The sequence below is a fragment of the Strongylocentrotus purpuratus genome, unplaced genomic scaffold, assembly GCF_000002235.5.
Source record: "Strongylocentrotus purpuratus isolate Spur 01 unplaced genomic scaffold, Spur_5.0 spur5_contig_839, whole genome shotgun sequence".
Classification (NCBI taxonomy): Eukaryota; Metazoa; Echinodermata; class Echinoidea; order Camarodonta; family Strongylocentrotidae; genus Strongylocentrotus; species Strongylocentrotus purpuratus.
Window position 1 is genome coordinate 177157 of NW_022145545.1, and position 15243 is coordinate 192399.

General features: G+C 39.8%; 1 protein-coding gene across 1 annotated transcript; it reads left to right on the forward strand.

The window, feature by feature from the left end:
• The first annotated feature begins 1570 nt into the window (after window positions 1–1570).
• LOC115924648 (cholinesterase 1-like) lies at window positions 1571–7131 on the forward strand. The gene is made up of 8 exons (XM_030987335.1): window positions 1571–1948; window positions 2455–2614; window positions 3051–3128; window positions 3362–3480; window positions 3919–4089; window positions 4561–4689; window positions 5784–5948; window positions 6790–7131. Exons 1-8 carry the CDS (start codon window positions 1571–1573, stop codon window positions 7129–7131), a joined length of 1542 nt encoding a protein of 513 aa, XP_030843195.1.
• The last annotated feature ends 8112 nt before the right edge of the window (window positions 7132–15243 follow it).

Below are 15243 nucleotides of genomic sequence, written 5' to 3' on the forward strand. Positions count from 1 at the left end.
TAGCGCTTAAAGAGAAGGTTGAGTTCTGGGAAGAGGTGAAAAATAATTTGTGAGCGGTATCATTCTTATTATGCAAGTGTGGAAGAACATCAGATAAGATATGTTCCCTGAAAAGCATGGCTCTTCAAATGCCTTCATATTCTAAATATGTCATGTAACATCGTAAAACTCGGGGGTAGTATTTGTTCGTGTAGTCCCATATCCATCTTTCTGTGTACAGTGTTTGTAACTTTACCAAGACTTGGCCAAATTTCTTATCATTTTGATGTTTTCAGAACCTTGCAATACACACAAATTCTTACATGCTAGATGATCAACTTTTTTTGGTCGATTCTACACCGTTTCTTTCACAATGCAATCGCACGACCAGAACTCAACTTCATCTTTAATATAAATGTCTCTAAGCGCTTTACAAATATACTATTACCACGGTCATTGGATTCAGTGCTTGCCTGCACACAACATGTGCACAATTTCCACTCCCTGGGGAGCATTCCAGCCAGGCGTTACATGAGAATGGAAGCAATTTTAACATCAGCGTCATCTTCATCGTCTTGCTACTCACATTCCTAACCTCTTCCTCATCATCGCCATCATCATTGTTTTCATCATCGTCATTAATCTGAACAATAGTCGTCTTTGAATATAAAGCACAAATAAATATATGCCAAGCACACTTCCTCTATACATCTCAACATTCTTTCAGCAACAGAGAACATCAATTATTTACTTACTGTACATCTACATCAGCTCATTCTTTTCTCTTTCCCAAATCCCGAAGTCAGGTTGACTTAAAATCCTATAAATCCGTTACCTCACATCTATCAAACAAACTCGATCCGGCATTTCTAACAAACAGCTGAAACCGTCTTGTTAATTTGTCCCTAGACTAAGGGACAGTGCCCTGTATCCTCGGGAAAAGGTGCAACATAAATCAATTTATTATTTAATCGTCCTTTTAATGAAGGCACGAGTAAATCTTGTTAGGTCCACACTAAAAAAGCATTGTGCAGCGACATTATGTAAGACTGAAAGGATGATGTTTATTAATTATTACCTAGATTATTAAAATCTGAAATTGAAATTCCATTTTTCTGTTTACGCCATTTTTTGTGGGATGAAACTGAGGAAAGACCTGAAAACCATGGTAAAGGAAAAAGAAAAGATAAGAAAATTTGTGGGTCAATTACGATGAAAGGGAAATGAGTTACAACATGATCGATAAAGAGAGAGAGAGAGGGGGGTATACAGAGAGAGAGAGAGTGGAGTAGAGAAAGAGAAAGAGAATGTGAGAGATAAAAAGCACAAGAATGAGGGGCTATAGAGAAAGGAGAAACGAAGGAACTTTGGGCAGAAGAATGTAGGCCTGCATATAGAAATGGACTTTGCTCAGACTATTTACTTTACTTTACGTTAAAGATGTGACCTATTATTTAGGTCAAGTTGCTCATGCTGAAGATATAGACGGGCAATTTTGTATTGATATGATAATGATTCATGTGTTTAAGTCGAACAAACTTTGGGTTTACATTTATTGTGCACCGCAGTGGTTTAAAACTTACAACACAAAATGTCTCCTGCATTCTCTCGGTGGGTGTTAGTCGTCGCGGCCTTTTTCATTCAAGGTTCCGTGTTATCTATCGACATCGAGCAGCCCATCGTGAAGACGTCAACCGCGACTTTCCTGGGTAAGCGACTCGATATTCGACCTCATCAGCTTCCGAACGATTACCATCGTAGTGTATCGGCTTTCACGCGGATCCCGTACGCCGAGCCGCCCATAGGCCAACTCAGGTTCACAAGACCCGTCGCCAGGGTTGTCGAGGGGGAGTTCGACGCAACTCGATCAACTGTGGTTTGTCCGCAACCAAGGAATGAGATCTGGGAGATCAAACCAGAACAGTCGGAGGATTGTCTTACTCTCGATATATTTGTTCCTAATCCAAAGGTACTTACTGAAAGTCATATATTTCATTTATATCGTCTACCCTTGATAGCAGGTTATTGTATAGTGCCCCCTCACAATTCACTAGACCTTCTCGACAATGTCTGGACGCTAAGCGATGTAGAGCAAACTACTTTGTCATGATTGGCCAGTAAATGCATGGGCAGAAATCAGAGGGTGGGGCCGCATCCGTCACGATTTGGAAGGGGGAGGCATTAATGCTCCCCATGATTTCCGGGCACGATTTACTGTTTTTTTTGCTGTACAGAGAAATCCAGGATTTCATATCAATAATATGTTTCTTTAACGTTTTTGGAATTGTTTCTGCCCCGGAATAATGACTGAATAGTATATTATTGTTTGATTGAATTATCAGTTGGCTGAGATCACATTTGGCATTATAATATAATTTCCTACAATAATTAAACTAAATGGTGAATGCGTCCACATATTTCGGTGTCTGGTCAAGCAAATTTAGTGATTGTTATTCCCAATTTCGATCTGCGAAGCCCCACGGTGCAGCGGTTATGATGTGGATACACGGTGGCGGCTACCACATAGGAACCGGCTCCATACCCGGTCAGCTCCCTGCGCCATTGGCTGCTTTCAATGACGTCATCGTGGTCACTATCAATTACAGACTTGGACCTTTGGGATTCTTGGCTACTGGTAGGACATCATCAATATAACGTCTATTAACTCTAAGGAGTAATTTAGTGTCAAAATTTGAAACACTATTCTCGTGATGCATACAGATTAATGAGCATTTCTTCCCTCATACAATTTATGTTGGTCAGAAATTTTATTCAAAACTATTTATATCCCCTTAGGCTGACATTTGGCATACACTGTTGCTTGATAGGAAAAAACTCAGACAAGTATCATGCAAATTTTCAAGCGCATATGGCAGAAACCAAAATTTTCAATATCATACGTGAGTCCAATCCATTGTCTAATTTCGTCTTAATGGATGAACTTTCAAACCAATGATATAAAAACAGTAATTCGTGGAATTCCAATGATATCCTTCTCAACAAAGGTCCGGAGTATTTTTTTTAACCATCTTTGATGTTATGATATCCAAGTGTGTGTTGATTTCTTACAGGTGACGGGTCCATACCAGCAAACCTTGGTCTGTTAGATCAAAGACAAGCGCTAATCTGGATTCAACACAATATTGAAGGTAAGACAGGGAGTAAGGAGAGATTGAAAGGGAAGAGGGAGATTGGGAAGAGAAATAGGGGAGAGAAAGAGATACAGAGACACCTACAACCTACAGTACTAGCGAATTAGCTGTATGCAGATTTTGAAGGTTTCCAGAGTTATATTGAACATTTATCAATACCTCAAATCAAAAATCAGAATAGAATTTGATATGTTTATACAATAAAAGTCAATAATTTTTGTGTTAATCAGCCTTCGGAGGTGACCCTAACAGGGTGACGATCTTCGGGGAGAGCGCCGGGTCGGCAAGCGTCAATTTACACCTTCTATCTACCATGAGTGCTGGTCTCTTCTCCCGAGCAATCATGCAGGTTGGTTACACGTTACAGGTTCTTTTATTATTTTGTAAATCCCTAGATCATTTTTGACGGTCATCAATGTTTATAATTTTGCAACAATAATTATTTAAGATTTCAAAATTTGCCGTTATGAGGAAGATTGTAAATAAGGGGATGACACCCATGTTACATGTACATGCATCCAGGAAGCCTGGGAATGAGGGCCAACTTGAAGCCAATCAACAGATGTGCATTGTTTTACAACTGTTACAGGACACTTAGACGAATACTTTATTTGATTTTCCATTTTCCCCTTTGTAAGATCATGTAAAAAGTACATACCGCTGGTTGGTGGACTATAATGTTGGCATGTCGGGTTAAATAAACAGCAAGCTATCTTTCTCTCTTTGTCTTCCTCTTTATCTCTCTGTCTCTGTCTCTCTCTCTCTCTCTCTCTTTTTTGTCATGAAGAGTGGAGCTGTCACACCAACGTGGACCCATCACATTGACATGGCGGAAGCAGTTCAGATGACCCTTAACGTAGCTAAAGCTGTTGGCTGTGACGTCAATACTTCAAGCGAATTGGTGCGGTGTCTCAAACACGTACCAGCTAAAGATTTCATTGAGATCTACAATGATGGGGTAAGGGTAATGCACCGATAAAGATATACTGGTCATTGCACATGGGGCGTATATCGATTGCAGTATTACTTGCGTTAATCAAGCCCATACGCTATTCACTTTCTGTTATATGTCACTCTCACATTGCCCTTGCAAAAAAAATTCCAATTCCAACTCCAATTCCTGACGCAGTCCTTCGTTAGGCAAATGACGCCTTGTATGTGACGGGCATACTGCATTAATTGACTCAAGGCCACCACACCCCTCACGTTCCGACCATACGACCAAAATTTGAAGAAAAAAATACAGTATCAGGTATAAAATGTCAAGAATGTTCATTCAATTCAATTCAATTCATCTGTCAAAAACACTGATATTGAAACTAAATGGTATTTTAAGTCTACCGAACGGGAGACACCATTTTTGTTGCAAGTCTTCTCCGCTGGTTGAAATGAAGTGCTGGAAATTGTTTTTCTGATTTCAATACCGCAGTCGTCGGTGATCTCAAGCGAATTATTCGTTCATCCCGTGGCTGATGGTCAGTTCTTGCCCAATGACCTGATCAAGATGGCGTCGAGGGGATCGTTCAATCAAGTTGACGTCATGATCGGCTGCATGCGGGTGAGTTAAATAATTCGACCACAACGGCTTTCGGGAATCAACTCGATGGCAATCTTGATACCCTTTTGAATTGCCCATATATTTTTTTTTGTTTATCCTTCATATTTTGTAACTAATAACTTCAGCGTAATTTTCACGTATATCAACACTTGGTTGATTGGGCTATGGCCTTTGCGTGTTGTGAAAGGAAAGTAATAGTAATCTCATGCCTCGTGCAGATATGACGTGGCAGAACCGCTGCGATCTGATGACGTAAGGTGTAATATGACGCACATGTCTGTATCTTCGTATCCGGACACCTACCCCCTGGACAACCACCCCCTAATAACCACCCCCAGTCAACTACCCCCTAGGACAACTACCACCTAGATAAACTACCCCCTAGGACAACTACCCCAGACAACTAGCCCCTAGGACAAATACCCTCCCGGACAACTACCACCCGGACAACTAGCCCCCGGACAACTACCCTCTAGGACAGTTGTTCGGAAGTAGGTATTCTAAAAGGATGGTTGTCGTAGGGGGAAGTTATCTGCGGGTAGTTGTGCGGGGGTAGTTGTCATAGGGGTAGTTGTCTGGGGTTAGTTGTCCGAGGGGGTAGTTGTCTGGGGGTAATTGTCCGGTGGTAGTTGTCCCCGAGGGTAGTCGTCCTAGATGGTGGTTGCCCTAGGGGTAGTTGTCCTAGGGGTAGTTGACTGGGGTGGTTATCCGGGGTGGATGTCCAGGGGGTAGATGTCCTAGAACCTTGTGTTCGAGAAGACAGTTTCAGATTAACTGCGTTGTCTAGAATTTAAAGTGTGATATGGCTTTATTTCATCATCAAACTATCTAACGACAAGTGTTTCCTTTAAATATCTTTAGCTCTGTTTTATTGTAGTAGTTGTAGTACTAGTATTATAATAATAATGATGATTATGAGTATTATCACTATCATCACTCAGATCATTGTTTTAAGTTTTATTACTTGTAATTACTATTATTATTATTATTACTATTATTATTTGTTATCTTTATTATTATCATTGTTGTTATTTGAGTATTTGCTATCATTGTCAATATTGCTGATACCATTACCATTATTACTATTATCACAGAATGAGGGATCTATCTTCATCATCCCCTCCATGATGGGTCAGGAAGGTACCGAACCTCTTCCTATGAACCACTCAACCTTCCGCGAGGTCATAGCAATGAACCTAAACACGAATGACCCTATCACTCTCGATATAGCCCAACATCTGTTTGCAACAGAAGATGAGGTGAGAAGACTCTTCTACTACTTAATCAATAATCACGTTACCAAAAAGAAAAGTTGGAACTCATCCTAAGACTAACTTCCCTTTTTTAGACTCGATTTTAAACAAAAGGATAAATTGACTGGGACAGCCGACGACGAGACCCTTTCTTACTTTGTCAGTCTTGAGTGCTGCCTGTCAGTCTCATGAGCCGAGCCGCCGGTCTCATGGGCTGCTGGTCTCATGAACCTTTTAGAACTTTCCTTTTTTGTAAATTGTCTTGTGTGTTTCTTTGTTTGTCGGTCTCGTTGCCTGTCGGTAACCCCTTTTTCAGTGTCGGTCTTCACTGGGGTGGAGTGACCTCAAACTCAACGTCGGGTTTTTTGTGTTTGTTTTTTTAAATACGGGTCTTTGAGTCATTGAAACTAGCTTCATTTAAAAATTACTTTCCTTCTGGTTGTAAGATCATATGAAATTGGAGGTAAAAATACAGAAGCAAGCATTGGATGGGGATCAAGCAGGTATGTTAACATGCTATGAGAAGCAGGACAAAAACCGAATAGATTAAATATCATTCATGTCACTTGAAAATAATATCAGAAAAATGTCAAGGAAACTTAACCTATCACAGAGGCGTGTCCTTCTCTGATATCACTTCCGCAGCAAACTTAGGAATATTTAAATTTTTTGATAAACATTTAAACAAAATTAAATAGTGTTATTTATGATATTTTTGAAAAAGCAAAAAGGCAGAAGCTAAGGATGACGAAGACGTTTCGGAAGTAGACAACTTTTTAAGAATGTTACTGAATTTATTTTCGGGGTGCCACTTCTCTTACCAATATTTCCGCTCATTCTTTTATAGTTGTCTAATCCCGATGCCGACTTCATATCACCGGCTACCAAACTGATCGGCCAGGCCATGTTCCTCTGTCCGACCTTTGACCTCTCCGATGACCTGTCGAGGGCGGGGCGGGACGTCTACTCCTACCTCATGCCCCACGTCCCCTCCTTCTCGGTCTGGGGCAGCACGTACGACTGGCTAGGTGCCGCTCACGCTGAGGATATCCCTTTTGTCTTCGGTTCATCTTTCATGAGCGATCCCGATGGCGACGCCGCACTGACTGGTCGATTCGGCAACGAACAGGAGGTCGAGATGTCGCTCCAGATGATGAGATACTGGTCCAATTTTGCGAAAACCGGGTAAGACCCTGGGTCCTGCTTCATAAAACTTGATATCAATAACAAGTTACAAGCTACTGTTATAAGCTACTGAAATCATGGCATCTGATTGGCTGAGAGCAAATTTATCATAGAAATTGAGCGTTTGTTATTGATAACAAGTTTTATGAAACGGGCCCAGAGGCCGTCTCATGCAGGACTCGTTGGCAATCAACTCTTTTATTCGTGTAGCCTAGCTAAAGCCTGGAGATTTGGAGAAACTTGAGCACCTTGCATGATGGATAAGAGGGATATACAAGAAGTCATGGTATTCTCTTTTATCATCACCATTTCGTAATCAAATCAGAGTAATTAAGATTTGAAATAATTACGTGTAAACTGTTAAGCATGTTGCATGGTGTATTGAAAACACCATCTCAGCAGCTGATCCAGCTTGATATCAAATTAACTAAACTATAAGTAAATGCTACAAGGCACTATTCATATTTAGGCATGCAGGGAGGAAGTTGTTTATTTTAGGTGCATTAAAGGTATGACAAAGTTTTGGGAAATTTTGAAAATTGAGTGGCAGTGATTCTTTACAATTTTGATATATTTGGATGCCCCTGTGTATGTATTAAAAGCACTAGAAAATTTAGCCCCTAAAATACTTCTGCTTTCGAGAAAAATTGAATTAAAACATATACCGGTGGTCCCGGTAGATTTGGATAAATTTCAAATAGCGCCTACGGCCATACAATAGTAGCTGCGACCATGAAAATCTCAGATAATGTAGCTGTGATATATAATTTCCAAACGGGAATGGCTAATCTGTCGATTTTAGTCAAGAAACATTATTTATAGGCTTTAGCTCAATTAATATCTTGACCTTGAGAGGGAGCTATACAACATAAAGAGTTTATTATTTACAATTTCATAACTTTATATTTGATTTCAACCGCTACAACGACCACTGAATATTGTAAGATCGCATATGTTTCCAATATGTTCAATTGAACCAAATTCATGACCTAATACCAAAACTTTATATTACTTCTAAGCCAAATCCTAAACTTTGAAATCGTGATCAAAGTGATCTGCTTCACGACAAATTAATTCTTCATCTTCCTCTCGCACTTAATTGTCTTTAGGGATCCAAACTTATCTACCAAGGGCGAAGACGATATTGGTTCCAAATATCCAGCTTGGTCCAAGTATACTCCCTTAGAACCTAGCTACAAAGAGTTCGCTCCTCTATTCGAGACTCGTGCAGGGAAACCCGATGCAAAGGAATGCTATTTCATGAAGAACCTGGTCCCAACTCTCAGTGCCAACGCAGGTATACAAAGAAAACTCTCGTAATTTGTTTCTGATTATGTTCGAAGAGTGTTAGTGTATAGAGATTGTCGATAATTTTGATAGAGATCGAGTCTAATGTTAGTGACGGTATCGATTTGCCAGTTATAGGCAACATTTAAATAAGACATGTTATGCATTATGATAACCAAGCGCTGTGGAAAAGGAAAATAATTAGACTGGAATCACAAAATTATAAGAAATTTGGCCCAGTCTTGGTAAATGTAACACGGACTACATGTTCACCAAAAGGTGTATATGGGACTTCATAAATTTGGCATAACAATCGGGCCTCATTTTAAGCTGTTACATATATGAAGGCATTTGAAGAGCCATGCTTTTCAGGAAACATTTTCTCTTATAATGTTCTTCCACACTCGCATAATAACAATGATAAAGATCACAAATTATTTTCACCCCTTCCCAGAACTCAACCTTCTTTTTAAGAGGGTAATGGTAATTTCAAGAAAGAAGAAGATAATCAAGAAATGAGAGGTGAGAGCGAAGAGGAATGTCATAGGGCTAAGAAACTGTAGTTCCCCCATTTTTATTCACTGAGAATTAAACCGCCAATCCAAATTTAAACTGTTCCTCCAATGTCCTGCTTTATTGTCCACAGAAGAGCTGACTCTCCTGAGATCTCTCTTGGCAGAGAAGATCAGAGGAGATAGTAAAAAATCCTGTCACAGCCCGCAGTCGTGCCCTCGACACTGAGGATATTCAGCAATGCGTCAACGTGACGCGGAAGTACATCGTTTTTTTTAAGGGGGTGTCCAAGTATTCGTCTAGACTGGGACCACTCAGTCAACATTTCCCGGTTCTAGAACACCTACCCCCTGGACATCAAACCCATGGATGCCCACCCACAGTCAACTACCCCTATGACAACTACACCCTAGGGCAACCATCCTCTAGGACGACTTCCCCCGGGACAACTACCCCACGGACGACTAACCCCCAGACAACTACCCCCTAGGATAACTACCCCCGAACAACTACCCCCAGACAACTACCCCTACGACAACCATCCTCTAGGACACCTACCCCCCCCCCCCCCAGACAATATTATCCTAGGGGATAGTTGTCCTTGGGGGTAGTTGTCTGGGGGTAGTTGTCCCGGGGGTAGTCGTCCGGATGCGACAATTCCCAACAAAATTATACGAAATTTTCCAGATTATACTCGTACGCTCCTTAATACATAAAAGATCAAATGAAAAATGGAATATTCAGGAAACAGCACGCTTTGGAAACTAACATTTATTGGAATGATTAAAGAATTCTTTATCAGAAATGAAAGACAGTTTTCAAGAGTAATCCATGTCTAAAACAGAGTAATTTAGACCAGAAGAATGAAAGGCACAATGAGTTGGTTCCATAAGGCACAGATATGCTAGCGCAAATTAATAGTGCTTACATAAGCCCGAAGAGTCTGTCCCAATTAGTCAATAGCTTTAACATGAACGTGTAAATACATGCAAAACAGCTTTTGTGTAAACATATACTTTCAACATAAAACTATTACAATATCAAATATATGCAAAATATTCAAAATGCATGCATATGCATTACACATTCATGACGTTAACAGCAGCATAGTGTAGATTTGACTCCGGAATAAAAAGAATTTGATTTCAAAAACACATTCTGACCAATTAGTGGAGGCACGATAGCTCAGTTGGTAGAGCAGTGGTCTCGTAATCCGGTGACCTGGGTTCGAAACCAAGGCTTGTGCCCTTTGGTAAGGCATTAGTCCTCATTACCAGGTCCTTCGGAGAGGACCTAAAGCCGTCGGTCTTCTGGTTGCTTACTAACAAGCATTTATTGCTTTCTAAAGCTGTCAGGTAAAGTAATCACCACTATAAACTATCAACTATATAAAGCATAATAAAGCATAAACGATGGTAGTAAAAGTTAAACTGTATATAACGCCTTCAAATTATACTCCAAATAGAACAATATCATTTACATCTGACTAATATAGCGTCCAAATATAGCTACTAGTCAGGTCATGTAAAATCAGCGATTATGTATATTCAGTACCGTTGGAGTAAAAAATCGTTTAAACTAGAAAATAACGAATTGTAAATCGGCGTACCTTGATAGATCAATGAAGTATGAACACGTAACAAAATATTAAAACATAATAATTAAAATGATGTACCCAAATGATCAAAGGCTGAAATTTACAGTTATTTTTCTCCTTCGTTATATACAATTTACTATATACTACATGTTTTCACTTATAGGAATGATGATTTTGAACTGCTATTTAAATCGAATGAAATACTTCGGGTTTAGTTATCATCTCTTCAAGAATAGAGACAGACGAGCTTATTATTGGGGGTCTTTAGATTGTAATGATAAAATGAAATTACACAGCAAACAAATTGTTAGAGTTATTCTAATAATATTTAATGAATCCCAGTACAGTAAAACCAGTTTAAATGATCAAGTACTGGAGCCCTTTCAACATAGGCAATGAGCATGTTGAGTACAAGAAGAAAAAAATTGATGCCATTGCTATATTACAATCGCCCTGTTTCATAATATACAAATAGTGAATGACCATGAGTAAAATGGTACAAGAGTTTGCACGAGGTAAAAAAAATAGAACGTCTTATCTTTCACCGAATGAAATAATCTATTCACTATTTGTTTTATACAACACCTCGGACGTTAACGGGCTTAAAACAATTTTTGTTTAAAAAACACTTTCCTAGGGCCTAGTCCAAATCTCAGCGATCTATGAAATTACCGATAGTGTTCATAATATTAACCATAGGCATAACTGCGCCGCGCGTATCATGCTTTATGTTTATTGTGACGTCAGAGTGCAATTTCGTTTGATCCATTTTGTTCCATTGATGTTACGGTAATTTCACTTACCTCACAATATACTTTGTACACCGTTAGTGACGTCAGCGTGCAATGGTGCAAATTGATCAAACGGAATCGCACGCCTGGAGAATGATGTTGTTCAACATTATTTTTTATCGCATGCCATGTGATTAAGACTTGCCCAATGAGGTTGCAAGAATCTTAGTAGGTGTTGTATAAAACTTATTATCAATAACAAGTCTCTTTATCTGTTATAAGCTACTGAAATCGTGGCATTTGATTGGCTGAGAGAAAATTTATCATAGAAATTTAGCATTTGTTATTGATAATTTCTGACATTTTCGTTGTTGGTTAGGTTACGATGGATGGAGACAGAAGGAGAAAAAGGGTGACGAGAACTGCCTCATTCAGATAAAACCGCGGCTATTTTATTTTTTAATTTTACGCGATGTCCATCACCTAACGAGTTTGACGTTCACTGGAAGAACGATTGAATGCGCTGGTATCGTGTCTTGAGTTGGTAACGTCTTGGGGCAAATAGTTGTTATTTACATGTATCTCTCTGTTCCCTACTTGGACATCTTCGACATGATTATAAAAACCAACCTGGGCATTTCCACTAAAAATTAGGTATACATTTTTCCCCCTAATGTCTCGGTGAGTATCTCCTGGAGGGGCACTACTTGGGAACTTTCTTTGCCATTCTTGATTGGAAAGATGTCCGTGAGACACTTTGGATCGCGTATAGTTTTGTCCATTTGGAAGAAGACGTTCCATTTCAGGCTCATCTTCCTCCACATGATGACTGTCCATGGAGTCACTACCATGGGGCAAATTGTTAACCAAAATTGGAGATTGGTTGACCTGGGTGACCGTATCCTCATCGGCACCCGCTCCTGAAGCACATGCACCTTTTCGTTTCCTTCCAGGACCTATATCTTCATCTATTCCTGGTTTAAACACATCGTCGTCTGAACCGCTCCGGGGCCTAATTTCGTCTATCCCACCACCAGTTTTGCCATTGTCTCTTCCATCATCAGTGTTTTCTTTCTCTGAAATATTTTCGGGAATAGGGTACATGGCTCTTGGGGGCGCTCTAGTTTCTTCAACCGCAATCCTCCCAATGTGTCCTTCTTCATGATTGGGATATGTGAACTTGGGGGTTCCGCTGTGATGCTCCGTAGCCGGGGTCCTTGAATGTGGTGACCAATCGTCATCAATTGGTAGTGACGAGTTACCTGTGTTAGGAGTGTCTGGAAGAGATGGAGACCTCTCCGATGGGCATGCTCCAGTATGATTCCCCCTCTCGGCCCGCTGTGGTGTTTGGGGATGATGGCTTTTTGTTAGTAGACCGACGGTCGATTCATCACGGGTGGGAGACATTGCATTCTGTCCAGGTTCATACCTGACTCCTTCCCTGACAGAAGGAGCATCAGAAGCAATAGCTGACCTGCATATCGAAAATAAACACATAAAGATAGGTTCTCCTTCAGTAGAATTACCTAGGGTAGGAACTCATGATGTTCCATTGTGTGAAGTATTGACTATTATTCCATTTCGTTTGGATGATCATACAATACAACGTGACCTTATTTGAACCGGAAGGCACAACTATTCAAATTCATGGAAAAGATAAAGATAAAGATTATCCCACTCTGAAAGACTCTCATCTTCCCTTGCTTGGGTTATAAAATGTTCGTTTTAAATTGTTTCAGTTAAAGTTTTTTGGCTAAAACAAATCATCGGGGATTGTATTATAAACTCTAGATCACACCAGGGGGGTCAAAGGAGTGTGATTACTGTCAGTTTGTAACTTACCTGTGGTCACCTGGCTCGAGCACTGGAGAAGGATTACCTACCAAAATGAAGAAATGATACAATTATCATGATTGGTAAGTAACTGATCTTAGTTATATCAGACAAACGTAGACGGGTTGTACGACACATACTCCTACAACCATTGCTTCAACGTCATTACCCTACACCAACCAAATTACTGACTGGACTCAATACTATGCCTAACCTTAACCTTAAACCGAACCTAAATCCTTAGTGCAACCCTGTATCTTTGTTGAAGTAAAGCCAGAAGCGATTGTCGCCGGGACATATGTCGGATTACCACTGAATGACTAGCCTTGTATGGAAATTCTTATTAACATCTCCGAAAGCCCAGAGGTACGTAGTATACAAATTTTGACATTTGTTTTTTTTTTGTAGCATTTTTTTATTGTATTCATTCAGTACAAAATATATAAAAACAAACAAACATACAGCTTCATTGATTTACATAACATATCAAAATATAAAGAAAATTGTACATCCCTAAAAAAATACATAAGATAGTTTAATACACAGTACATAATGTTTTCAAATTAATTATACTGAATGAATATTATAAATCAAAGCGTTACGCACAGACAGAAAGACACACCACACACGCTCACATACTCGGACACACATACAAACTTACATATGCCCCTCCCCCTCCCTTCATTCCAAAGCTCAACAAATTCCCCTTCCCTTCCAGAGCATTCACATGTTAAAACTATAGCCCACGCTAATCTCGAAACTGTATACTGTGCGTAGGGCAGTCTCCAGATCACCGAGGAGCAATAGTTTTACCGCGACCCGAAAATTAAGCAGTCAATATTTGTTTATTTGCCGCATCCAACAGCTTGATGCCCAATTTGTAACTGAGTGGGATGGAAGTTGGTTCTTCAATAATGGAGGGGTACGGTTGTTATATATGGCTACATCATATATCCGATGTAATTATTATCGTTAATTTCTACCCTCCCTGAACATCTTTTCTCTTTATCGGTAAGTAATATAATGTTTTCAAGTTTTTCTCGAAGTCACTGTGATATCCGTAAACTGCAGAATACACATTATGACATTTTTTAGAAGGTGATATTTTATTATCAATAGCTTGATACAAAATAACTACAATCCGATACATGTACGATATCTGCATTTTTTTATTACAGTCCATTACGAATATTGTCAAGGTAAAAAAAAAAAATTTACACGGATGGATTCGTCCCAACTCACTGCGTTTCATGAGGCCGCACCAGATCAACCATTCGTTCGAGATGCAAGTGCCCCTTTCAAATGATAACTGAAGCGGAAGCCCACAATGGTTGTACAGCTCCTGTGACAATTGCTCCTCAACAATATCCTACACTAACGTATCACCTCCTGACCTAATACTATTCAATAGCTTGATACAAAATAGCTACAATCCGATACATGTACGATATCTGCATTTTTTTATTACAGTCCATTACGAATATTGTCAAGGTAAAAAAAACACGGACGGATTCGTCCCAACTCACTGCGTTTCATGAGGCCGCACCAGATCAACCATTCGTTCGAGATGCAAGTGCCCCTTTCAGATCTCCGACACATGTAGCACCCAACCAACACGATTATGATAATAACAACAACCCCCATGACAACAGGAATGATGATGATGAGAAGATGAAATTTGGAACTTTGGCTTTCTGCAAATAAATACAAAAATGATAAATGAAGCTGAAACCCACAATGGTTGTACAGCTCCTGTGACAATTGCTCCGCAACAATATCCTACACTAACGTATCACCTCCTGACCTAATTCTATACCTAAACCCTTAACCTGAGCTGAGCCGTTATAAGGTATAACCTAAAACCAGTTTTGTATCCCTTACCCTAAACCTATACATTTGACGAAACAAAGCTCGGAGCAATTGTTGCAAGAGCAGGCGATGGTCCATCCCCATGGTATCGACAGCTGGCGAGACCGATGGCCCATGAGACAGAGACTGCCGGTCTCGCGAAATGTCTGAACAGTTTTACGAGACTTCTACTGAAATGTCGTAATGAGGAGATACTCGAAGACAACACCTTTGATTGTATGTTGGTAGTCTTAGAACTTCAATTTATAGAATTGAATTAAATTGGCTATTCGTCACAGAAACACAA

Coding starts and splice junctions, on each gene's coding strand:
- LOC115924648 (XM_030987335.1), top strand. CDS start 1,571: ATGTCTCCTGCATTCTCTCGGTGGGTGTTAGTCGTCGCGGCCTTTTTC. Junction 3,481..3,918: donor TCTCCCGAGCAATCATGCAG/GTTGGTTACACG, acceptor TTTGTCATGAAG/AGTGGAGCTGTCACACCAAC. Junction 4,090..4,560: donor TTGAGATCTACAATGATGGG/GTAAGGGTAATG, acceptor TCAATACCGCAG/TCGTCGGTGATCTCAAGCGA.